This window comes from Clarias gariepinus, chromosome 6, assembly GCF_024256425.1.
Source record: "Clarias gariepinus isolate MV-2021 ecotype Netherlands chromosome 6, CGAR_prim_01v2, whole genome shotgun sequence".
NCBI lineage: Eukaryota > Metazoa > Chordata > Actinopteri > Siluriformes > Clariidae > Clarias > Clarias gariepinus.
The window spans coordinates 22,390,876-22,418,293 of record NC_071105.1 but is presented as its reverse complement, the minus strand read 5'-3'; the positions used below and the strand labels follow the sequence as shown (position 1 = coordinate 22,418,293).

General features: G+C 37.0%; 1 protein-coding gene across 4 annotated transcripts in view; it reads left to right on the top strand.

Annotated features, from left to right (window-relative positions):
• Positions 1-27,418, top strand: part of LOC128527246 (potassium voltage-gated channel subfamily KQT member 2) — a 60,262-nt gene that overhangs the window by 15,779 nt on the left and 17,065 nt on the right. For all 4 annotated transcript variants that reach the window (XM_053499643.1, XM_053499642.1, XM_053499641.1 and 1 more), the window contains exons 2-7: positions 15,389-15,479; positions 16,390-16,516; positions 16,828-17,003; positions 24,789-24,914; positions 25,726-25,836; positions 26,525-26,620. In XM_053499643.1, coding sequence (XP_053355618.1) covers positions 15,389-15,479; positions 16,390-16,516; positions 16,828-17,003; positions 24,789-24,914; positions 25,726-25,836; positions 26,525-26,620 — 727 coding nt within the window. The remainder of the gene's footprint in view (positions 1-15,388; positions 15,480-16,389; positions 16,517-16,827; positions 17,004-24,788; positions 24,915-25,725; positions 25,837-26,524; positions 26,621-27,418) is intronic.

The following is a 27,418-nucleotide window of genomic DNA, read 5'->3' as shown; positions in this document are numbered from 1 at the left end:
TACTCCCAGCCATTGCATTGGGCAGCAAATAAGCTCACTTGTCTCTCCACCATCCTTCCCGGCGTAAAAACGCTACAATATTATTGTATGCTTTCCCTTAATATGTAATGATATGATATTTAAAAATGTAATATTTAAAACAGAATTATCATCAATGGACATGAAATGGACTTAAAATTATAGAATGAATCTAATGGCATCTGTCAAGCATGGGCACATCTGCTCAGCATGGGCACTTTGCCCAGACTGCAGCGACACAGCCTCAGACTCAGGAAGCTGCAATGCACTTTGTGTTCTAAAACCTTTCTATCAAGGGATGTGATATTGAACAGCAAGTTAACAGTCACTTCTTGAAGTGAGTAACAAGGGCCAAATTGCGATGCCAAGATGACTGGGTAATACCATTTCTGCAGTGGCAGGTCTTTTGGGGTGCTCCTGGTATACAGTTGCTTGTACCTACCTCTCCTGATCCACATAGAAGAGCAACAGTACTATAACACCATTAAAATACTAATGCTGGCTATAATAGAAAGGTTTTAGAACACAAAGAGCATTGCAGCTTTCTGTGTCTGAGGCTGTGTCGCTGCAGACTGGGCAAAGTGCCCATGCTGAGCGCTGTCCACCTCTGCAAAAACCTATAATGGGCATGTAAGCATCTGAACTGGACAGAGAGCAGTGGAAGTTGGTGGCCTGGTCTGATGAAGTATAGCCATGTGTGTGTGCATCACTTACCTGCTGGGAAACTTTGGGGCCTGCCATTCATGTGGAGGGTACTATGACACATACCATCTATTTAAACACCAATGCATTCAAAGTACACACCTTCATGTAATGCCTATTATGGCAGGGGTCTCTTACTTCAGGATAATAAAAATTGCCACACTGCAAAACTGGTTTGGTAATGGTTTGAAGAATATGACAACTTTATATTAGGCATATAATAATAATTGATTTGGGATCCAAATTCCCCACATCTCAGTTCTCCCCAGGATCTATGGGATGTGCTAGACAAGCGAGCCTGATTCATGAAGAACCTACTTCTCAATTTAGGTCTTAAAGAAGCTGTTGCTATGACAAGAAACAGGATTAGCCAATTCAGCATTTTTCCTATAGCTGTTTGAATGATCAGGACTTATAAGATGTAATTTTCCTCTATTATAAACATGTTATTTTAATATTTTTACATGGACCTGCCATAATGTGCAATCACTGTTCTGTCTGGCATCCACCTGAAAGTGCATTACATTTCAATGATGTTTAAATCAGGGGACTGGGGTGGCCATTTCAAAACCTTCGGCTTGTGGCTCTTGAGGTATTCCATAGTGGAATTAGAGATATGTTAAAATAAGATAAGATAAGATAAGATAAGATAAGATGTTAGAAGCCAATGTTTAGGATCATTGTCGTGTCCTCTTTTTATCTTTAGCCTTTTTGGTGTTATGGTGTAATGTTAGCTTCCAGAATTTGCTGGTATTCAGTGGAATCCATTCTTCCCTCAACCCCTGAAATGTTTCCTGGCTGCAACACAACCCCAAAGCAGGTTAGAATCACCCACATGCATTAAAAGTTGGCAAGGTGATCTTTTCATGAAATGCTGCTCCTTTTTTTTCTCCAAACATGCCTTTGCTGATTGTGGCCAAAGAGTTCTATTTTAACTTCATCAGTCCACAGCACTTTCCAAGACGCATCAGGCTTCTTAAGATGTTCTTTTGCATATGTCTGATGTTTGATTTATGATGGGGACAGGGGAATCTTCTGCTGATTCTTCCATGAAGGTGCACCACCACTTCCCAGTCTGCTGAATCCTCCTGTAGGTTTTTTTCAGTCAAATAGGGGTGGATCCATGGGGGTTTTAATTTGTCTTTCTAACCAGCATACGAGCAGTTCTCTCTGAAAGTTTTCTTGGTCTTCCAGATCTCATCTTGCCCTCCACAGTTCCCCTGAACTGCCATATCTTAATTACATTTCTGTGGAAACTGCAAGCTTCCAACACTTTGCTATCTTCGTGTAGCCTTCTCCTGCTTTGTGGACATCGATAACTTTCATTTTCACAGTCACAGCTGCTTAGAGGAACCCATGGTTGTTGAGTGTCCGCAAGTGTGTGCACAAGGTTTAAAGAGTCAAAGTATTTGTAAAGCTTTGAAATTGGCATTTAGTACTGACAGCTGTTGCCATGGATCAGATCTAACAAGCTGATTAAGGTCTAAAACCTTGTAAAAAGAATCTAAGGCCATGTTCACACGTAGCCGGGTATTTTTTTAAACCGAGATTTTTCTTCTTCTTTTTTTAAAAATAATTCCATCCACACGACCTACGTTTTAAAAATATCTTTGTCCACATGAAAATAAAAAATGCCCTGTTGTGCTTTTAGGGGCCCCTTAATCAACAGAGAGCCAATCAGAAGCCTAGACAAAACGCCATTACCTGTTGTGCTTTGTAGAAGTTTTGTACAGTATGTAGCAGCAGTGAGCATAGTAGTACATTCAGGCATCTCTGTTCATTAACATAATGTGTGAGTAACTGCGCGTGTATGTACACGCATGTAAAAAGTTCAGTACATGTTAACTAATTTTGTAGTACGTCCACCACTGCACAAAATATCCTCATAAACAAAGCTAACATCAAATCAAGGAGACGAGCACACAGACAATCACATCATCGGCGCAAGGTGCCGTTACAACAAGCCAAAATCTCCGTATCCCTTGTTCACACAACACCAACAAAAATTGAGTTTTGGAAAATCTTTCAGAAGTTCTCCAAAAGCTCAATTTTCAACCAAAACTGCGTTTGTGTGGGAATGAAATGCGAAAACCGCAGAGAAAAATCTCCGTTTTTAAAAATACCCAACTATGGAATGAGTTACCCTTACCCTTAAAAACTCATTTTTACTCTCTGGCCTTTAACCCAGTGTGAAGTATTTTATTAAGATGTTTTGTGTTTTATATTTTGTTTCTACTTTTATTATCATAATTTTTTATTATGATTATTATTAGTAGTAGTTTGTTTTTTGTGTTGTTATTTTTTTTGTTGTTTCTTTTTCTTCTTACCATCATTTTAATTTAAAATTTTTATTTTGTTATATTACTTATCAACTTAATATTTTTTTTTATAAAACACCCTGCTGTTTTATGGCCTAAATGTTGACTATTTGTATAGCACTTTGGTCAGCTTTGTTGTTGTTTTAAAGTGCTTTAGAAATAAAGTGGTATGGTATGGTATGGTATGGTATGGTATGGTATGGTATGGTATCATACGGTATGGTATGGTATTGTATAGTACGATATGGTATGGTATGGTATGGTATGGTATGGTATGGTATGGTATGGTATGGTATTGAATGGTATGGTATGGTATTGTATGGTATGGTATGGTATGGTATTGAATGGTACGGTATGGTACTGTATAGTACGGTATGGTATTGTATAGTACGATATGGTATGGTATGGTATGGTATGGTATGGTATGGTATGGTATTGAATGGTATGGTATGGTATTGTATGGTATGGTATGGTATGGTATGGTATGGTATTGTATGGTATGGTATGGTATGGTATGGTATGGTATGGTATTTTTGCGGACGGGGGTTGGGTTCCCTGTTGAGTCTGGTTCCTCTCAAGGTTTCTTCCTATTACCATCTCAGGGAGTTTTTCCTTGCCACTGTCGCCCTCGGCTTGCTCATCAAGGACTATCTGACCATTTTGATTTATACACATTCACATTCCATTCAATCTTATACAATTCTTTTGATTGTGTAAAGCTGCTTTGCGACAATGACAGTTGTTAAAAGCGGTATACAAATAAAATTGAATTGAATTAAAAGTTTCCTTACAGCTCAAAACAAATTGAACACTTAAACCCTGAGAATATGCTAATGTAACCATACAGAGCATTGATGTAGATGTTCACAAGCTGTGTACAGGGAATTGCATGTAATGCATGGCATAAACCTTGTATCTTGATCATAAATTATTATTAAAAGAGATCCTGAATGCCGATGTTGTGGATCATCAGTCTGGTTAACAAATGTTATATTCTTTAACAACAAAAATTACAACAATGTGTACATTTATACCATTTAAACATATTTTGCCAAAGTAAAGGAAAAAACAATATTGCAAAGCTAAAAGCACAGTAAAAACGTTCTGTTCTTCCCTGTGTTCAGACGGGAGTGTTGGCATACACGACTGCAGTGCTGAATCGGGCTCAGACAGCCACTGGATACTGCAGTGTCTTTATGTGTGTGTTGGGCAGAGGGGGGCAAGAGGGGGGTACACAATTTGCAACCACAAAAGCTAATTAATGTCTGACCGATTTTTATGGTTCTTAATGCGTTCATGTGAAAAACCCAGCATTGCTTCGTGGTGTAATAGTCTCTGGAGCATTGAAAGAAATGAACATTTTGGCAGCTCTGTGAACCATAATACCCTCTAGACCACTCCTCTAGTTCTGTCTGTTATTATGGTACAAAGAGGAATTTGTAAATTTCACTTATGAAAAGTCTTAAGCATTCTCTTTACCCTCCTGTAGGCTGCAGGGACAGCGTAGAAATGTGAGATACTTGATGTGTTTTAAATAGCCGTTGGGTCAGTGTCTGTGCAGTTTTTGTTCACACCACCTGCAGTGAAAGTATAATTGAGTAACTCCAGGGATTCCTGTTCTGAAGGAGTCATGTGATGTTTTTAGATAATGTAGTGAATCCTATGGAAAAGATGGATTTCTTTCCTTTTGTGTGTAAGCCGCAGGAGCTCAAATGTGATGTACATATCTAAATGGGTTGGATGTAACTGTGGTGTTACAATAAAAGGAGAGTTTGGAAATGCTTTCATCACCTTTGTTCCCCTTAAAAATCTTGTACCCTATTTTTGAAGCCATGCCATTTTTGTTTTTTCTTTTTAATGGCCTCCTTTATTTTTTATTACAGTTTGCTTTTGCTTAAATTCTTAATGATTAATTTCAGTGAATGTGGAACCAACAAATCTACTTTATTTGGCCAGGTATAATAAAAGGTCCACTGTCCAATGATCTTCAACATGCCTATCTGTGCTGCCCTTCTGTACTCCAAGTCGGAAAAACGCCTTGGGAGTGTTGGCGTTATTGTCATGTAGCGACTATCTGAAATAATTAGTTTGTAATTGGATGTAATTAGTAAGATCAGCTGGCGCCAAGACCAAATTAACCCCAGGGCTTGAGTCCACCACCCAACAGAAAACAAACAGGGAAATATAAATGTGAGAGAAAGAGAGTATGAAACAAGAGGGTGCCATTTTGAATCCAGGCTGTTCATGCTAGCAGACATCAAACAGCATACTCAAATTAGCAAGTGCCCATCAATTACTACTGCAGAAACTCATTAAATTTTAATTAGTCCAGAGAAACTCAAGAGTGAGCTCAGCATTCCCACTGTGAACGCGTGCATCATCACACTCTCATTTATACGGCTCAGAGCTAAAGTACAGCGCACACTTGTAAGACTACACTGCAGGAGGAACTGAATGCCTTGTCACATCAAACTTCACCGTGTAAAGTTTCACAATGCTTTTACTCGAGGCAGTAATAAGCATGGATTTTTAAATCATTAGTTATATGACTCTTATCAGCTGTAATCAAAAGGAAAGGTGGCTATTATAAATGGACGAGTATACATTCAAATGCATATGTGTGTGTTACACATGTGGGTGTGATTTAATAACTAAGAGAAACTGTCTGAGTCTGATTAACATTCCCAGGGCATTTCTATATTTTATTCTTATTCTATTCCATTTTTTATTTCTTATGGATAATCTTGATTTTAAGGTCACGATCGGTCATACAAGCATTTCACTGCATTTCGTACAATGTACTGTATGTGACAAATAAAATTTGAATTTGATTGATTTATTAATACAAGGGGGTGTAAAAGTCTGAGACCATTATTCCCTACACCACTTATCCTGTTGCAGGAGGCCTGGAACATATCCCAAAGGTTAGGTTACTTGGGTGTGATAATTCCTGGACAGGGTGCCAGTCTACTGCAGGGCACACAAGCATGTACACTCTCACTCACACACTACGGGCAATTTGGAAAAGCCAATTAGACTACTCCGCAATTCTTTAGATTGTGGGATGAAACCTAAGAAGCCCGGGGAAACTTACTTGAGTTGAGCTGGCATGGACTCCACAACTGTGTGAGCCTTATGATGTATTTTAGATCAAATCCCTCACAGTATCAACTGAGCATATGCTTCACCAGCAGGAAAACCTAACCTTTAGAGCAAAGCAGTTAACGTGGTCACTACCACAGATTCGCTTAGTTTTGTACAGAGGCCTAAAAATAGTTCAAAAACTGGAATATTAAATAGGCAAGATACTGAACACTTACTTTCCTTATTTTAAACATTTTAAAATAATAAAGCTTATTTTTAGCCTTTATGCCAATTTTAAATGAACATAAAAATCCCCAGATTTTTAGCGTGGTCTCAGATTTTTAGACTTTATTTGATTGATTCAGAATAATAATAATAAGAATAATAATAATAATAATAATACATGTTAGGTTGTTTTTAAAAAATTTGAAACACTAACTATTAAAAAGAACACAGGCTAGGTAAACCGAAATCAGGAAAATGCATTGTTGTATTTCACTGAACACCTTTTATCCTTGTTAGCTTCTTGGTAAGACTGTACTATTCACTTAAAACACAAATTATTACAAATTCGTCTTACTTATATAACTTATAACTTATATAATCATTCAATTAAGTAAGCATCTTTTTTTTTTTACATAAGCCAATTAAATCTTAACGAACAAAAACCCACTCACGCAAATATTTTCTTCAGAAACGTAAAGTTGAAAAAAATAAAAATTGAAATTTATGTTTTCTTGAATCATTGCAAAAGATAATGTCATCAAGATATCATGAGATTAGGATTTTAGGGGGTACCAAGCTTTATTTCATTAAAAGCATTTAACATGTTGGCATTAGAGCTTGAGGTTTGTTCTTAGTCAGTGTACAAATAATCATTTTACAAAAAGCAGATTAAATCACACAGATCAATTTTGGAGTGACCAAGCTGCTGGATGGATGCACCTGATAGTGAGGAAGGAAAGGAGGAGGAGGAGGAGCATCTACATCTGCATTGTCCCTGTTGTCACTGACCTTGTTTTACACTTGACCATATCGTGTGTCTGCTGCATCCAAGACACGTGCAATCACTCAAGGCACATGTTTGGGTCTGAGACACGTTTTAGCCAGCTTATACAAGTGTAAAGGCATCGGTCTCGCCAGGCTTAATTTACCCATGAAAACTCCTCCTGACATGCATGCACGTTGAATGCTCATTTTGGGAAGACACAGGGGTGGTGAGATTACAAATGGCACTCATTTGGAGCACTTTAGAATATAAAGAGAAGTAAATGCATGTGGTTAAAATCATATCAGGATACAATGCAGCAAATGGTGTATATGAATGTGTGAGCATGCTGGGAGCAAAAGCAGTCACTACTCTAGTGGATTGGTTACATAAAACTACATAACATGCTCCATGAAACCCAATAAAATGGCCTAAAAGCTTTAAACCAGCACCTGCACTACATTTTTAAAGTACAGAAAAATATCTGGTTGCTACTGATTAACCATACACGAAATACAAGACATTCACTGACAGTGTGATTGACAGGTAAAAAAAAAAAAAGGGCTGTTTTAATATGTTACTTCGATTAATTTTACATACTTATATTAAATCGTTCTAAAACATATTCTTGTTTTAAATTTCTTTATTTCTCCTACAGTATATAATAGGATGCTTCTCTTCATCTGTCACTCCTTGATATACTGTAACACTGCACTGCCCCCTTACAACCAATCTTTCTTATCTATCTGGTCTGCTCAATCTCTTCCTCATGCCACTCTTATTTCTTTTCCTTTTCCTCCACTTGGCTATTCATCCCAGCTTTAGCTGAGTAAGGAGCGCCGTTTCCTGGCTGTCTGGTCACATTAGTTTAAGCTTGGGCCTGGTAAATAGAGCGGGTGCACTGTTACTGGCTGAACAAAGGGAAGTTTAAATGGGTTGAGCATCTTCAGCCGTCATATATTATATACATATCAGTATAAATGGCACAAATCAACATAAAGAGTTCTGATACAATATGCTTTTAATTAAATCATAAATGAACTTAGCAAATGTTTATGATGCTCTTTCAGTGGTAATCAATAATGTGAGCTTATACCAGCTATCAGATACAGTCCATCTCTGTTGAAAGAAAAAGCACAGTAACAGTAAGCCCAGTTACCTTCCTGGATACAGCTTTTAAAGTAGATCATTATTTAGGGCTCGTACAAAGTAGAACATCATTTGTTGATATCAATCAATGTTTAAAACCTCAGACAAATACAGATCACTCACCCTCACTCATTCATCTTCTATACCGCTTTATCCTGTATTCAGTGTAGGGTTTTAAGGTAATAATGACAATGAATGGCTGCCGGCATTCTTCATCATTAATATGTAGGGTTTACATAATAAAGACAACGAATGACGGTTGCATTGTCCACCAATAAGTGTAGACATTTTACTGTGGACACAATGCCAACGCCTCCTTCATCATTAATAAGTAATGTTTAGCTCTGGGTCAGAGTTGTATCGAATCTTTAACGATTTGGGTTAATTTGATTAACTGAATTAAAATTTATAATGTATACTTTATCGACTACCCGTCCAGCGTTTAGCACAATTTAGTGTATCTTACCAGTTCTGGTTATCACATGGCCAACGGCTATAACACAAAATCTAGTATTTAGCAATTATGAGCAAGGTAACACGATCTGGGCAAATGTTAAGACTTTAAAATACATGACCAGGACAACAGTACTTTATAAAGAAACAAGAATTTATTTGACTAGTCTACGATACATGAAACTACACTACTTGAAAGCACGCACACACATACATACACACAAACAGTTTGGAAGGTGAAAATGAAATGAAGTTATTCTAGTACTGTTTACTAGATCAACGAAAGTCACAAGAGCAGAGTCTTGGGTTTAAACTTACGGTTTAGTTATGAAACGAGCACCAACTTCAGCAAGGTATGCAGCTTTGTTTGTTTACTTGCGTTACGTTTCGTTCCCATCCGTTGGTTTGCCTCCAGCGAAGGGAATCACGGCGTTGCTGGTTGGTTGGTGCGCTGTTGTAGAGATGACGTCAGTCGGGAAAGCCCTTCGGTGAGGCTTAGGTTGCCTGGTTACCGATGGCTGCGCTCTGGAACTTCTCCTGAGGTTTCCTTTGTAGCTGGACTTTGGAGTTCTGGCACGAAGTCTCGTTGAGTGTTCTTGAAAAGCGAATAACGCCAGCAGTGGCGGCGGGAGCCCGAGCTGCTTGGAAGATGTTGTAGGTTGCAGTTGTGATGTTAACTTCTCTTCTCCTTTTCACTACTTTCTGTAGACTTCCTTAGGGTTTTTGTCCCTTCGGGGTCAGTTCGTCCCACAGGTGATTGGTCCAATCGGATGTGGTTGCAGGGCTTAGCCATGCCTCACGTGGTTCCTTCTTTCGTGCATAAATTAGCCAGGTGTTTCTGGAATGGAAACAATGGAAAAAGCTGTTGTGAATCCGATATTCATAATTACTCCAATATTAATTATCACTCCAAATCAGTCGTCTCAGCATTGATAATTATTCTAATTTCAACAAATCACACTTTCACAAAAAAAGAAAAAAAAGAAAAATATATAAACACATAGTATATTGTTAACTAAATATATTCACTGCCACAAAGAATATACTGTAGGTTTTCTCAAAGATAATGAGATCTCTGGCTGACGTGAAAATAAAAATATCAACTCTTTATTCAATATTAGTGCCAGTACATGTTTCTGTTTCCATAGCAATGGGTAGAAAATGTTCAGTGAGAGCCACCTGAATTAATTTTTAGATTGTGGAAACACAAAAAGACCCAAACAGTGTAATCATATATTAGTTTTTTTCTGCATATTTTGTTACCCTCGTGACAGACAGATTTACTTCACCTAATCCTGCAACAGCAAAGACAAAAAAAACTTGCCCCAGGTATTTATTGGGCCAAATACACAACCAGTCATAAGTTTAAACACACTAGATTGGATAAATATGTTCTAAATCTTCTAGTTAAAAAATATTAAAATGGCATTCTCTGATCAAATTCTTATGGTAATCACCTAGAATGGTTTTAAATTCACAGCCTTGTCAAGAGTTAATTTGTGACATTTCTTGCCTTCTTAATGGGATTTAGACCTTCAGTTGTCTTGTGTAGGGTAAGGGTGTACAATAGCCAATATAGTCAATAGCCCTATTAGTGGTGTTACAACAAACGTAAAAATCCATATTATCTTAAGAAACACTCAGTTACAAGGCAGTCCAAGGTCAGTCAATCCAAAAATCTTAAGAACTTTAAAGATATCCCCAAGTGCAGTCTCCAAAACCATCAAATGCTAGGAAAAAACTGGCAAAAGGACTGTACCAGGAAAGGAAGACCAAGAGATACCTCTGGTGCAGAGCATAAGTTTATTAAAATGACCACCATTAGAAACCCCTGATTTATACAGACATATTTTAACAGCCATTTGTCATAGGAGACTGCATGAGTCAGGCCTTCATGGCCGAATTGCAGGGGAGAGAACAATATTTCAGATTGACAGTAAGCAGAAGATACTTGCTTGAGCCAAGAAAACTGTCATTTAATCTGATAAGACCAAATTTTAGGTTTTTGGTTATAACTGCCATGTCTTTGTTAAATGTAGAGAGGGTGAATGGCTCCTGAATGTGTGGTTGCCACTGTGAAGCCTGGAGAAGGAGGTATAATGGTGTGGGGGTGATTTGCTGGTGATGCTCTTAGTAACAATTGAGGGAACAAACTCAGTTTGGCCGGGCAGCCAGCTCTCGGAAGAGTCCTGGTTATGCCAAACTTCTTCAATTTGCAAATTATGAAGGCCACTGTCCTCTTGGGAATCTTCAGTGCAGCAGAATTTTTTTAGCGTTCCCCAGATCTGTGTCTTGAAATAATCCTGTCTTTAAGCTCTGCAGGCCATTGCCTTTTTTGGCTTTTGCTCTGATACAGTATGCATTGTCAGCTGTGAAACCTTCTATAGAGAGGTGTGTTTCTTTCCAAATCATGTCCAATCAATGTAATTTACCACAGGTGGACTGTAATCAAGGTGTAGAAACAACAGCCATGGTTAAGAGAAATTGAAGGCACCTGAGCTAAATATGAAATGTTGCTGCCAAGGGTCTGAATTCCTAAGTACATGTCATATTTTATTTATTTATTTTAAAATAAATTTACAGAAGCTTTTGAAATTTAGTTTTCACTTTGTCATTATGGGATACTGAATGTAGATTAATGAGAAAAAAATATTTTAAAAACTGTAGTATCAAGCTGCAACATAAAATTGTAAAAGTGTATACTTTCTAAATGCACTGTATATATAATTTATATACGGTGGCCTCTGAGTCAATTAAACATAAAAAAGGATCTAACATATGGTATGAACTAGGGAGAAACAGGGGCAGATAAGGACAGATTATTAGTCTAGTGATTAGTATACTGGTGATATTAAACGTTGAGAGGTTGGAACAGATGAGAGGGGAAATGAGGTTGCTGCTGAGGTTGTTGATAAACAATCAATTACAGTATACAATAAATACAGTAATTTAATGTATTTTTATTTAATATGAAGAAAGTCATAGTCGGCTCAAGTCTTTTTCACGGTACTGTATATCCCTAGCTGAGGAACTGTCCTTGGTACTAACTAATGGAGCTTATTATACACTGCGCGTGTTAATGAAACTTGCAGAGATTTTTACTTTTAACAACATTGTTAAAACAATGAGTGATAAATGTTTGTCTTTACCCCTCAGTGTGCCTTCTGGACTATTGACTGTTGTCTCTTGTTTTGGATCGAAGGTTTAATGTGTCATCTAATCTGCTGGACAGAATTTCTGTTTGCTGGGCTAAAGCACGTAGGTCTTACATCTTTGTGTAGTAATGTGAACCATGCAAAGCAGAAATACAAGACTAAAAGCTAAAAGCTGTTGTAGACACATGTCAGTAACTGTAGATTATTTGATTAGAGAAAAGGCAGACAATTCGGACTAGGTGGAGTAAATATCATATCTGGTCGCCAGGTAGTGTTTGAGGCTGCTTTGCTGTGACCTTTGCTATTTTGTGTTAGTTTAATTAATGTGTTATAGTTTGCAGTTGAAATGATTTAAGATTTCATCTTAAAAGCCCTCTTTTCCAACACATAGAGTATTTTGTTGGAAATAGGAGTGAGCAGTTTTCTCATACAAATTGCATGCATCACTATTAATGCATAGTCAGGCAATTAATAATTTTGTTAGTGTAACAATAAATACAGTTTATTATGTCTCGCTTCCTGAATTATTGTCTTACATGGAAACTACTTGTTACTGTATGTGTGCACATGCACTATACCTGTGTGTGTGTGTGTGTGTGTGCACTGTATGTTTGAATTTTTTTGATTTTGTTAATGTATGTATGTAACATGATATTTGATAGTTGTATAAAACCATGTAGACAGCAGTTTCTCTACACTGCGAGTCAGCAAGCCATACTAGCTAGTTGTGGATGTCTCTTGTATGCAGAAGAGGAGAGGTAGCTCTGATTGCAGACCCTGATTAGTAACTGTTGTGTCATAGGGAAGAGATAGGGGAGATAATGGAAAATGGCAACAATTAAAATATAGATAAAATGAAATAAAAAATTACAATGTAAACAAAACTTATTTTTTTTACTTTTTTTCTTTAGGGACTTATTCGTCAGTTAAGCCAATGCGAAGGCTTTCAAAATGTTGCTTACTCTGCCTTATATTTATAAAGTACTCTGGCAAACTGGACATAATTTCCTGAACACATAATGAATGCACAAAAAGCACGTACCTTAATTTCTTATAAAACTATGTTTATGGACCTCATTTTGTGCCCTGAAGTGCAGTCATGTTGGAACAGGAAGGGGTCATCCCCAAACTGTTCCTACAATGTTAGGAGCATGAAATTCTCCAAAATGGCTTGGTATGCTGAAGCATTAGAAGGTCATTTCACTAGAAGTAAGCACAAATACAGTAAAAAACAAAAAAACAACACCTACACCAGTTCCAATATGACATGCGTCAGTGCATAAAGCAAGGCCAATAAAGACATGAATGAGCAAGTTTGGTGTGGAAGAACTTCACTGGCCTGCACAGAGTCTTGACATCAACCTGATAAAACACCTTTAGGATGAATCAGAGCGGTGTACTAGGTTATTTAAGATCAGTAACAGCACTATTCACAGCACGTAGTTTAAACTGTATTTTTTTTTAAATAAAGATATTTATAGATTTATTCTTTATTTTGTTTTATTTGCTGTATTTTGTACTGGTAATGGCACTGTTACTACATTTGCATGCACAGTAATAAAATTAAACAAATATATATATTTATACTGAAACCTGTAAGTATAAGCTTTAGATTGATCAACATTCCTAAGTGCTTAAACACTGACTATAAAGTTAGAAGTTTGAAAAAGAAAACATGTTTCACTTACCTGAGACATTTGGCTAGCTAACAAAATATGAACATGGGGGCGTCTATTTTCCCACTTTATCTGTCGAACCCGCCAGAGTCGGAAATGTACCTAATTTCAACAAGCAAATTACAGTTTAACCATGTAATGCTAGTTTGTGTATTTTAAATAAATGTGTTCATCTGTGTTCAGCTGCCTGTTTATTCGAATGAATACAGAAAATCACCCAGCACTTCTTAAAGCTACTCTGTTCACCCGGATCACAAGGAACACAGAATGGTACATCCTGTACTGAAAGATATGAATATGCGTAACGTTACACCCCTACTCTAAAGTAATTAGAGTTCACAACAGCTCCCTACTGAAGAGGGTGAAGGCTAACACGTGGTTCCTCTGAGAAAAATGAAGCCAGCCAACTGCATTATTTGGAACTATTGCTCACACTGCACTACACACGTGGAAGAGATGTTTGTCCTTTTGTCCTACATGACCTCACATATTACAGTTACTGTACATTTTACATTTAGGCATTTGGCAGACGCTCTTATCTAGGGCGACTCACAAAAGTGCTGAAAAGTTTCCGTCATTGGATAGATCCTTACACTGGTCAGACACTGTTTGTCTGTTTCTACACTGGTAGATTGTCCTAAATATTGAAGAAAAAGATAGGTCTTTAGTTAATGCTTAAAGATTGCCAGTGGTTCAGCTGTACAGACATCTAAGGGAAGTTCATTCTATCACCTAGGTGCCAGAACAGAAAACAGTCTAGTTGCATGGACCACACATGTCCACCACTGGATAGTGATTTACAGGAGAAAGAGAGTACAGTCAACTTTGCTTCCTTGGCTCCTGGCCATAGATGGCTGATGGGATTTGATCTGGCTCTGGAATGTCTGGGGTATGGATAAAAACCTGGAGCACGCAGGAAGCTGCTTTTAATTTTATTTGAACATGAAGATCCAGTACATGTGTATGTTCTCTGAAGTTAAATGTCAAAGTAACCGTTTTCATAGTTTTCGCTGAGGTAGATTTATTTAATTACTGTATGTTTATTTGCAAATGAATTAAACCTGACTGTACAATAAAAATCTCAAACACACAAAATATTTGCTTTATGTTTAAATGTACAATTATGTCTTGTGTTCTTTCTTGTAAAAAAAAAACTATTGGTTTACATGTGAGTTATATACACTGCAGAGGTAAATACAGTACATTACATGTGTACCCTTAACCCTCAATTGTTCAGGTGTAAAACATGAGATGAAATGTGAGTCGCTCTGGATAAGAATATTTGCCAAATGCGCAAATCATCACATCTTCAACTCACTGCATCAATGTAGTGTATTGTGTAGCTTGGTAATTAAGGTAGAGATATAGCATTTGTGTCAATAAACTGCATAATCTTTTTCACAGAGATGAGATCACAGGAAAATGGAGAAGCCGAAGCCAAGAGCTGTAGTGTATTTATGGGAGTCTGATGTCCTGCAGGGGATCTTATGTCTTTCGCATTGTTCTTGCATTGACTAGCTCAGCACTTTCAGCTGAATCTTGTTGAACTCCTTAGGAAAACTGCAGCAAGCCTCCTGCTGTAGGAAAAAAAGATAAAGTATTTATCCCATTCATTAGGACATTTGAAGAAATGACTGACCATATTGTGTTTAATTACTGTATGTGTGCCTTGTGAACAGTATAATTTTTTAGTAAATGTTAAGAGGCTCATACTGTACTAGCTCTGGTTCAATTAATCCAAACCTAAAGATATGGTTAAAATGCGTAATGACTAGAATGCTATGAGAAAATATTAGTATTACACAGTCTTAGATGTTTAAATTAACATGGCTTTTTCTCTTTCAGTTTCTTGCTGGTGTTCTCCTGTTTGGTCCTGTCTGTGTTCTCAACTATCAAGGAGTATGAAAAGAGCTCTGAGGATGCCTTGTATATACTGGTATGAAATTTTCTATAAAGTACATCTAGTTGAATTAATGATGAATTAATTTGTTGAATTAAGTTGAATTAATTTTATCTAATAAATTATAGATTGAAGGTTGAGTATGGCGGCATGGTGGTTAAGTAGTTAGCACTGTCGCCTTGCACCTCCAGGGTCTGGGTTCGTTTCCCGTCCGGGTTTGATTCCTGCGTCTGCGTGCATGAACTTTTCATATTCTCTTTATGCTTGGTGGGTTTCCCCTGGGTATTCTGGTTTTCTCCCACAGTCCCAAGACATGCAGATTAGTCTAATTGCTGTTCCTAAATTGGCCATAATGTGTGTGTGTGTGTGTGTGTACCCAGGGTGTACCCCTTCTTGTGCCCTAAGTCTCCTGGAATAGGCTCCAGCCTCCCTGCGACCCTGAGTACATGATTAAGTGGTATAGATGATGAGTGAGGTTGAGTTGTATATATACTCCCCGAAAACTTTAATAGCACAAAACAGAGCCTCGGATTCCCATTCATGGCTGACACGATTGGTACAGTACGGTTGTCTTGTAGTAGTGTGCCATGGCCATTTTGGAAAGGTTTCATGATCGCCATGGATATACTGTATGGTTGTACAGTATGCCGTTTATTATTGTTTGGAGTTTTGCATGCTAACTCTGAATATTGTTTTGTGTGAAAATCCCAGGAGATCAGGAGTGTCTGAAATATTTAATCCAGCTCTGGTACATAACCATACCACCATGCCTTTATTCATTATGATCACATTCTTCCCTTTCTGATGTTTGCTTTGAATGTTACCTGAAGCTCTTGACATGTCCCATAATTTAATGGATTAGTCGACTTGAAAGTTCCATGAATGTGCATTGAGTGTATGTTACAATACTGTATGTGATGGTTCTTATCTTCCTGTCTATGTAAAGGAAATTGTAACAATTGTGGTGTTTGGAGTTGAATACATCGTAAGAATTTGGTCAGCGGGATGTTGCTGTCGATACAGAGGATGGAGAGGAAGGCTAAAATTTGCTCGGAAGCCTTTTTGCGTCATAGGTAAGCACATAAATTATTAGATAAAAACATATTAATACAGTTACTTATATATGTACTGTAATAACCCATGGTTTAAATTTCAATAATTGTTGATATTATGTATGTACCTTTTTTGTAGTAATATTGTTTTTTTTAATAAATGTTTATTACAGTTCCATGTTAAATAAATGTAACAGATTTAGAGCTGCATTTATTGCTTCAGTTTTTGAGCATGTCCTTTTGGTTAAACTGCCTCGTACTATTTTTAGAGCAGTTCACACCATCAATTCCTGTGTGACCCATAATCACTTTTGGTTTTCCGTATAACACAGACATCATGGTGCTAATAGCCTCCATATCAGTGCTGGCAGCTGGCACACAGGGCAATGTATTTGCCACATCAGCCATCAGAAGTCTTCGGTTCCTCCAGATCCTCCGCATGATTCGCATGGACCGCCGTGGAGGAACTTGGAAACTGCTGGGGTCTGTTGTCTATGCTCACAGCAAGGTAATCAAGTTCACTGAGCATGAGTCATAAACTAAATGTCCCTGTTAATACAGCAAGTGAAAAATGTTTAGTAATTCTCAGGGAAAGGTTGCTCTCTCAAACTGGTTAAGCTGCGGCAAGTAAGGATGGCACAGTGAGACAGCTGGGAGCATTGCCACCTCACCATTCCATGATCTCAGGGTTAATCCGAACCCTAGGTTACTGTCTGTGTGGAGTTTCTTTGTGAGAGCTCAGTGAAAAATGGCACACACAGCATTTCCGAGAGTAGTTCAGCAGTAGATACAACTTAACCCTGACAAAGGTAATGAGGTTTCACATGATGAATAAATGAATATTTTAAATATCACTTTCAAGGTTTTCACAACATTCATAGCAATTTCTACAGCATTGATCTAACTCTACTTAAGTTAAGACCTCTAGCATTCATCAATAAATGTATTCAAGTAGTTCATATGACTAACATAGCAGATTACCAAGCATAGACCTTCTCCTGAGGACCTTTTGCTGAGGATGGCCCTGTGTTTGGTGTTCCTGGAATGCGTGTGGTGACTAGGGAACGGTTCCACTTGATCATGAAGATGGTCTTTGCTGATGCGGGCAGTTATTCTCTGATGGATTGTGACTGCAGTCTCTCAATAGCTCAGGACTGAATTTCCCACAAATTTTCCTCCAGTAACAAAAGTAAAAAAAAAAAAAAAAAAGTCTGTTCAAGATGCGCGAGTTTCAGTACTGTGTATTTTGGTACATACCGTACTTTCTCACACTTACTGTAAAACTCATTTCCATTTTTTATTTTGTAAAGCTGCTTTGCAACAATGATCATTGTTAAAAGCACAATATAACTAAAATTCGATTTGATGTAAGTTGAATGGAATTGAATTCCTAAAGCGCCTCTGCAAATATGCAAAAGTATTTTGTTTAGTCTACACCAGGGGTCTCCAAATCCAGTCCTGGAGGGCCAGTAACCAGCACAGTAATTCACCAACACCTAAACACACCCACTGAACCTAGTAATTAACAGATTAGTTAAATCAGCTGTGTTTAAGAAGAAGAATCACCAAACTGTGTTGGACACTGGCTCTCCAGGACTGGATTTGGAGACCCCTGGTCTACACAAACAGCTTCACACAAAACTCATTAATAAAGGATGAAAGAGCGGCGAGCCAATCAGATTGCAACTATCATCATTCTGAAGCCAGAAAAGCTCAATTGCCCAGATTATCTTAGAAGCAGGATTTAGCACTTGCAGTATTACTAAGTACAAATAATTTCAACACTTAGGTTTTATTTAAACACACATTATGTCACATTTGTATTCACCTCTTATATTATTATTATTATTATTATTTGTTTGTGTTTGATTGATTTGAATAATAAGGTACATTTACTGTACAACTAAAACTGAAAGGATCTGAAAGGCATTGACCGCATGTGGTAACTGGTAAAAAATTTTTGGCAGTCCTGTAAGTTGCGAGGTGGAGCATATATGACATGTTTGCTTAGCACATCCCCAGATGCTTGATTGTACAACAATCTGGGCAAACTAATTGAATACTAAATGAATACTGTGAGCTTTTTCATGTTCCTCAGAATATTTTTAAATTTCTTTGTAAAGTGTGGCAGTGTGCATTATCCCGCTGAAAAAGAATGTAGGTAGGCGGTGGGGGTCAGTAATATTCACCTGAATGTTAGGACCCAAAAATTTCCAGCAGAACATTGCCAAGAGCATCACACAGCCTTTGCAGGTTTGCTTTTTTCCATAAATCTTCCTGGTGCTATCTCTTCCCTGTGTAAGCAGAGCACATGTACCCGGTCATCTAGATGACATAAAACATGACTAATCAGACCATGCAATCTCGTTCCATTGCTTCATGGTCTAGTTTTGATTCACATTTCAATTGTAGGCGCTTTTGAAAGTTACTCTGGATAAGAGTGTCTGCCAAATGCCTAAATGTAAATGCAGTGGACAGGGTCAGCATAGGCGTTCTGTCTGGTCTGTTATACACTGTGCCTTCTGACATATTTTTATCATAGGCAGCATTCACTTTTTCAGCAATTTGTAATATAGTAGCTCTTTTGTGGAAAGCCCTGTGGGCCTTGAGAACCCATAATCCTGTGGCCAGTTCACTGGTTGTCCTTTCTTGGACCGCTTTGATAGGTACTAACCATTGTGTACCAGGAACAGCCTATTAAAACCTGATGTTTTTGAGATGTTCTATTTTTATGGGATGCATCTATATTTGTCACCTCTCAAAGTCGCTTAAATGTTTTTTTTTTTTTGCTGCTTAATTTTCCTGCCTCCAACTCATCAACTTTGAGAACTGTTTACTTGCTGAATAATATATATCCCATCCCCTAATACTGTAATGAGATAATCAATATTTTTCACTTAAACTGTCAGTGGCTTTAATGTTATTAGTGGTGAGTGTAAAATTGTGTTTTCTTTTAAACTGTAGCTTAAGCCTGCACATGTTGCTAACACAGAATAGCTACTGTATGGTATTTTTCCCACATAGTACCCAAGCTAATTTTATGAAACAAATGAACATCCACGTTTACATATTCCAGGTTCTTAATCAAGAATCAGTTTTCCTCTTTATAATCTTCGTTAAAATGATGAATTTGTACACTATGAATTTAACCCAGTTTTGTACCTTTGTAAAACTACTCCAACTTACAGTAGAAGCCACGTGAGAACCAATCCAGCTGGAGGCATTATATTAAATTATTAAACCGATCTGCCATTTCTTTCCAGTTGATGAAGTAGATCTTGATGGTGTCCCAGGATTTCTAGATTCTTGTTAACAAAGTATAGCTCCTTTGTGCTATGGTGAAGAGGCTGTGGTGTTGCCCACACTGTAATGCAATATCCTGATTAAGTGTCCTTTAGAATGGATTGGGGACATGACTGAGAGTGTTTGAGCCATGCTTAGCTTGCCTTCAATTAGTTTAGGTATTCTGCACCCTATTTATCAAGCTGTATGACAGCTAGTGAAAAAAGGCTGGGTATAAGGGATGGAAGATGAGTAGGATTTCACCTGGGGGATGGTCAAAATCAGGATGCTGTCAAAATGTCTGCAGTAAATGCATATTGTATTCGATCAAGCATACATCATACATGAGTCCAAGGATCTGATTCACTATTCTGCTGATGTCAATGTAATAGGACTAAAATTGTTTTAAATTGAACTTGATAAACAGACCCTCCATTATAACTTGATCTCTGATATTTTCCCTAATGTAATATGCAGGCAAAACCCAGCACGATTTATACCCCTTACATCTCCCATAATCAATCCCCATGCATGAAGGTGCTTAATGTATCAGAGAGACCTTTGGAGGAGGGGTGAAATGTCTTGTCATTATTAAATTCAATTGGACTGTCTACAGGCTAATATAATAAAAAGGTCAACAACCAGAACATTGTCCCTGCCATGGTGATCATTTTAAGGAAAAAAACCAGCTCTGATAAAAGCTTAAACAAAAAGAACATGTAGAAATCATTTTATTAGCATGCTAATAGCATGTTCTTTGTCATTTATAATATAAGGAATTTATTTCCTATATAATATATTAGCATTTAGTTTTGGTTTATGTTTGCAGATTAGACCAAACCTTAAATAATAAAATGACATGGTCTATAAAAAAGCCATTGTAAACCCTAATATTTGATTGAACATTTATTAATTTTTGTCCCCCAATACTATACAGTTGTTTATTTATTTTTATTTAGTGCATTAATATTAATATTCACTCTCAAAACCAATTATTGGTTACTTTCTTGCAATGAAATGGTCTGTCTGTTATGCCACCCTTCTTCATTGCATCTAAACCCATTCATTTACATACATACATAGACCTTGCTCTATTTTTAGATCAGTACGTTTTGAGCCCTCCTCAACCCTTTTCTGCTCGTTCAAAGCGGGAGTCTGCATGCAGTTTTCAGAAGCTGCAGTCCTGGTGATGCAACATTCTTGCTTTTTTTATGTAACCAATATTCATACTTAATAAATAACCCCCTGGAGGCCTGCTGGAATAAAAGCTTGAATAAGTCTTATTATATCCCTATGCCAGTGGAATTTTGTTTAATGATGTGAAAATCAGAACTGTTTTATGAACAGATTAAGAAGTTGCTTTTTAGTTATGTGCTTTGCCTCGTCTTGAATTGATAAAAATAAATATAAAAATGTTAAAAAGTTAATGGATTCCCTTGTTATGACAAACTATGAAGATATTTCCAAAGTGGCTTGGAAATCGTGGCCTTTAACATTATAATTCTTGCTGCCTTATGGCATACGTAAATACTGATACATTTTAAATGTTTTTGCAAATATGGATTAGGGATGTCTAATGATTTAAATCATAACTGTGGTTTATGTAGGTAATGGTGCTCGGGTAGTTCTGCACTGTATTTTAAAAAGATTATGTTAATATGTCATTAACACATTAACATCCCTGCTAGGAATACTGTATGTTGTTTCATAGGACAATGACAATATTTAGACCTTTTCTTTTCCATTTTCTTAGTTTGTAACATTTACTGTATATCACATTTGCATTTTAATCTCCTGTGTATTCAGTGGGATTGAGGCCAGGGCTGTTTACAAGCAACTTGAGTTCTCCCACTTCACTCTTAGCAATCCATATCTTCATGGACCACACAGTGGCATCGTCTTGCAGGAATTGGTTTGGTCTTTTTAGTTCCAGCAAGGGGAAATCATAATGCTACAGCATCCAAAGACATTCTATACATTTGCATGTATCTGACTTTGTGGCAAGGGTTTGGGGAAGACTTAAATAAGGGTGTAGCAGTGTAAGCGTATCCGCAAACTTTTGGCCATATAATGTATCATAGTGAGGCTAAACTTATTGGTTCTTCCACAGTTTAGATTACGTCTGTGTGGAGTTTCTGTACAAGAACAAGGTTGAAAATGCTGTGCACACATGTACTGTAGTGCTCCCAGAATAAGTTTCAGCTTTCTAGCTCAACCCTGGTCATGATAAAGCAGTTATTTACTAATGATGAATGGATAAATAAGTGCTTTAAATAATACTTTCAAGGTTTCCATCACATGCACAGCAACAGGGTTGATATCACTCTTTTCCTCTAATTAAGCATCCTAGCACTCATCAATAAATGTATTGTTTACTTCCTACTTTTTCATCTTCACTTGACTGATATATCAGATGACAATCCATAGACTTTATAGGAAAAGCCCCTCTGCAAATGCTATTCTGTATGCTCCACTAACAGCTTCAAACAATACTCATTAATAAAGCATGGAAGGGCAGGAAGCCAGTCATGATTGCAGTCATCAACATTCTAAAGCTTGTGGCCAGAAAAGGTCAATGGTCCAGATCGTATCAGGCTGAGCAGAATTATATAAGTTCAAAAACATTTCAACACATTTCCCAAGATTTTCACTGTCACATTTGCATTCCCTTCCTTATATTAACTTTTAAAACATTATCGGACTATACAGTTTTTGGAATAAGGCTGATCAAGGAAATCCTGTATTAACAGTATATAGAGAATTCAGTTCTTATGTGTAGTAGAAATGAAGATCAGAAAAGGTCTGCGTATTAGACTAAGCCTTGAATATTAAATTATTGTATATTCCCTGTGCTTTTGGAGTTTTCCTGCAGGTTGACTGGTGTTCTTCAGTCACACAAATACACACATATACTGTAGGTGTATTGGCTATGGGATATTGCCGTAAGTGTGGTTGAGTTTCTGAATGTGTGTATGCAAGTATTATATATATTATATATATTATAAATATTCCTGCCTTATGCTCTGTATTCTCAGCGATTTCTGAAGATGGATAGATGTGACTTTTTTTAAAGCAAAATCCATCCTACAGTACCATTTCAGCCTGCAATACTAGTGTGGGAAATTCCTAAATTCAACATACTAACCTTCAACAACCCTCTAGCTACCTCCCATGATCACTTGTGGCAACTGGAAGTAAGGCAACATGAAAGTGTCAGCTTAGCACAATGTCAGGGATTGTATCATAACCCCGTAACAGGGTATGGCATAGGTGGCGTTTGTTGAGTGGCACTGAGCTTTTGTCATTCTCATGTGCTGAGACAAGCACAATTTCAATGCCACCTTCAAGGATAAAATCCCAATTACTGACTGTAGTGCACTATCTGCACTTTCTTAACTATATTATAGGTTTTAATGACTTTAATGTCCCTCTGCTTATGTCGCAGTCACAGGGAATGTTAGTGTACAGTACTGAGGAAAAACTGCAGATGTCATTTCTTTTGTTTATTTGGCTTATTGAAAGCTTTTGTGTTGTATGCTGTTTTGCTCTACCTTAATAGGAGTTGTAATTGTCAATTTAGTTTAAATAAAATGAATTTCTAAAATGTATTATTTACTATATTTACTAAAAAAATGTAAAAATTTACTAAAACAGGAAGGCTTTATACTGCATAGAGTGTGTCTGTAATGTGATTACTAGTTTGATATCCATTTAAAAAATCCCACTCACAGGGAGAAAATTGATTATCAGAACCTTTTTGTGTATAGAATATGAATTTACATTAAATTTGAATAAAATGCTCTTGATTATTTTAGGTATTATATATTTTCATAGTACAGTGGAACCTTGGATTCTTGGTAACCTTGGTAACTTGCTCTGCCTTATTTATTAAGTAAAAACAAAATTTTTACTTAATAAATAAGTGAGGTCTTGATACTGTATACGAGTAGCACGCATGCGCTTTGTCTGCCGGTAACATGATCACAACTGAGCCAATGGTTCTTCTCTTACGTGCGCTGCGGGATTGTGGGTAATCATCTTCTATGCTCAGTCTCAGTGCGTGTGCATCACTCATGTAGTCAACATACGTGCGCGTGTACTGTTTATTATAACATTGTGACCATGTATGTATGCAAGCACTTAAACCAAAAGCAAGTGTCATTAGAGAGGTCGTTAAAGATGAACTTGTTAAAGATCCAACTTCCAGAGCCTCAGCCTGCCAGAGAGCAGTGATTCTGTTAGTGTGTGTATGTGTGCACGAATGTCATTATTTTATTTATTGTCATCCCCAATAAAGAAGTTTTCCTTTCGTTTCGAGTTTCCGTTAGTGTGTGTGTGTCTGTGCGCACACGCCGATGTGTGTCTCTGTGTGTGAACATCATCCTACAGTACACAGTAGCCCCCTTCCACCTTCTTCTACAAACTTTTAGGTAAAGTGCAGGGTAATTTTTTTTAGTTTTACCTTACATTTTGTATTATTCATTTTTATATAAATATTTTGGGCTGTGGAATCAAAGTTTCCATTATTTCTTATAGGGAAATTCACTTTGATATATGAGTCGCAATCCAAAGTCTAACTGTACTAATTAAATAATTTTAAATAATGCCTTGGCTCTTATTTTGCCAATTGCCAACCTCAGCCTTTGTTCCTGGTTATACTTTATGGACAGTAGGTTAGAAAATGGCATTACATTAAGTTTGTGAGAAAGGTTCATTTTACTGTAATCCATTAATTATCTATTGGAAGATGAAGCACAAGCTCCTTATCCAATGATCTACTCATCAATTGAATTAGGTTTTTCTGCCTGTACAGTTTCTTTGTTCTTTTTTGTTAGTTATAGAGGACATACACCTAATGAATGTTTGCTTGGTTAACTAGGTAATAGGTAATAAATTACAAAAATAGTGTTGTAGTAATATTAAAAGTAATGCTTTCGGGAATGATATAGGAAGACAAAGAACATTGACTTTATACTGCAAATTAAATTTGTGTCGTGTTTGCCCTTGGCAGGAGTTGATCACAGCTTGGTACATTGGCTTCCTGTGTCTGATCCTGGCCAGTTTCCTGGTGTATCTGGCTGAGAAAGAGGACAATGAGATGTTTGCGACTTATGCTGACGCTCTGTGGTGGGGTCTCGTAAGTAACATCTATATAGCATTCTAATATAGTTGTTATGTGTAGGTTTTGCATGGGAGATTCCATAATTAATAAAACCAACAACAAGACTACAATGCCATCGTTCTGCTAAAATGATGATTTTGTTACTGTATAGAGCGCTACTGTATTAATTGGATTCCTTTTTGGTTGTGGTTTGAAAGATAAATTTTGTAAATAGGCTTTTCTCTGTCTTCTTTTCATTCTTTAAACCTCCACTTGCGAATTCTGTGCAAATTTATAATTATTGCACAGTTGCAACAATATCTTTGAGGTCTAAAAATTATTTTGGACAATGTCAATAATAATTCCACACTATACACTGTTCTACAATCTAAATATGACCCTTAATGCTGATACTGTTCCCTATTAAAGATACAAATCACTTAAGTACACATACTGTTCTGATACTGTTTTCTGTTTCACTAACTTATTAAATTAGGTACTTTGCATCTGCAGTGCCCATGCTGTTACACTCCGACAGCAACAATATGCCATATGCCTGAGCCATCAGAAGAGTTTTCATGGCGAGTGGTAACAGCAGTTAGTCAGTCACGTATTGTCAAGTGAGGTGTGCGGCAATGCACACTTCTATGTCAATGCAAATGTAACATAAAAAAAAATAAACAAACACAAATAGACGGCAGATGAACATGATGTAATGGAGCCTTTTGTAATCCAGAATGTAAAAAATGCTTACCTTGGATAAAATCTTTATTTCTCCAAATGCTGTATAGCAGTGACTCCAGTGACCGAAATATTTTAAAACATTACATGTTTAATGTCTTTTTAGATCACACTGACCACAATAGGGTATGGAGATAAGTATCCAATAACATGGAATGGACGTCTTCTTGCGGCAACATTCACCCTCATTGGAGTGTCCTTCTTTGCCTTGCCTGCTGTAAGTTTCTAGAGGGCCTGGGAGGAGAGAAACACAGACTTTAACACCCTTTGTGTAGATATACTACTGTTGCGTAGATATTAGTGATGGGAAGCTTGGATCATTTCAGTGACTCGGTTCTTTGAATCTTGTTCATCAAAATTAACAAATCTTTTTTTGAGTAATTTAGTTGATTTCAGGAATAAAATTAAATTTTACATTTTCAAAAAACAGACCCCCAACACGTCTACGTGCACAAATTTTGGCTCTAGTTCTAGTAAAAATGTTACAATGCAGCTAAAGACATATTATTATAACCGGAATGAGCAGCTCACCTTTCATATTTTCTGGTCCAAATCGTTTGTTCCTTTACACTATTAGCGTCTATGAAAGTCACGTGATAAAAGAACAAACGATTCAGACCAAAGCCTCAAAGGTAACTACTCATTGTTCTTTCTTGTACATAACCTACGGAGGATTTACGATACTTTGCGCATGCGCGCCCAGTAGAAAATGACTCTCTGAGACTACTTGTTCTTCTGAGTCACTTGTTCAAATAGAATGAATCGTTCATGAACGACCATCACTAGTAGATATGCTACTGTTGTATAGATATGCTAATGATGCTGTGGTCCTTTGATTTGTAATAAGCAAAGTTGCCCTGTGGTGAAACTCCTGTTCTAAGCATCCGCTCCTATATGCATTCTAGGGAATCTTGGGCTCTGGCTTTGCCTTGAAGGTCCAGGAGCAGCATCGGCAGAAACATTTTGAGAAACGACGGAATCCAGCTGCGGGGCTCATTCAGGTAAATCAAACTTTAACAGTATCTCCGTTATACACAGCCCAGGCAAAATAAATTCACCACCTTGATTTAACTGAGCTAATAGGTAAGTGCCTGCCCTTAGATAATTACTGCAGTGATTAATATGTTTCAGCTGGCAACAAGTTATTTAAACCTAGCTGAAACAGTGAGTAGCTTCTTATTACCATGTCAGAAGACATATCCGGTGGTTGTGGCAAAGATGTTAATCTGTTTCTGAAGGATTCAAATATTATCCTGCATAAAAATAAAAAAAAAATAAGAAAAGAGCACAACTAAGGAGATAGATGAAACTACTAAAATTGAGTTAAGAACTGTAAAAGAATTATAAAAACCTAAAAAGATGGTAAATAACTAACATGTTTATGGGGGGAAAATGAATAATGATGATTGGAGATCACTTAAACATTGGTGAAATCAAATTGTATTTAAAAAACAGTTATTATACAAAGCTATGTTTAATAGTGAGAGTAAAAGCTTTCTTATAGATGCATATCCAAGAGACATACATTTTGGCATTTTTGTTTACTGAAAAACTTTTCAATTCTAAACTCTATTTAAATAAATAAGCACTTTTAACTACTGTACTGCCTTTCTCACAAAGCAACTTAACGGCAATACTGTATATACTATGTATACTATGGATTTCCCTCTTTCCTTTCCAACCCTCATACAAATCAAACCAACGAAAACATCGTAAAAAAAAATGAGACATACATCTCTAGATATTTTACCACATGATACTGATACACTGTAATACAACCTGTGGGTTATATAAGTAAA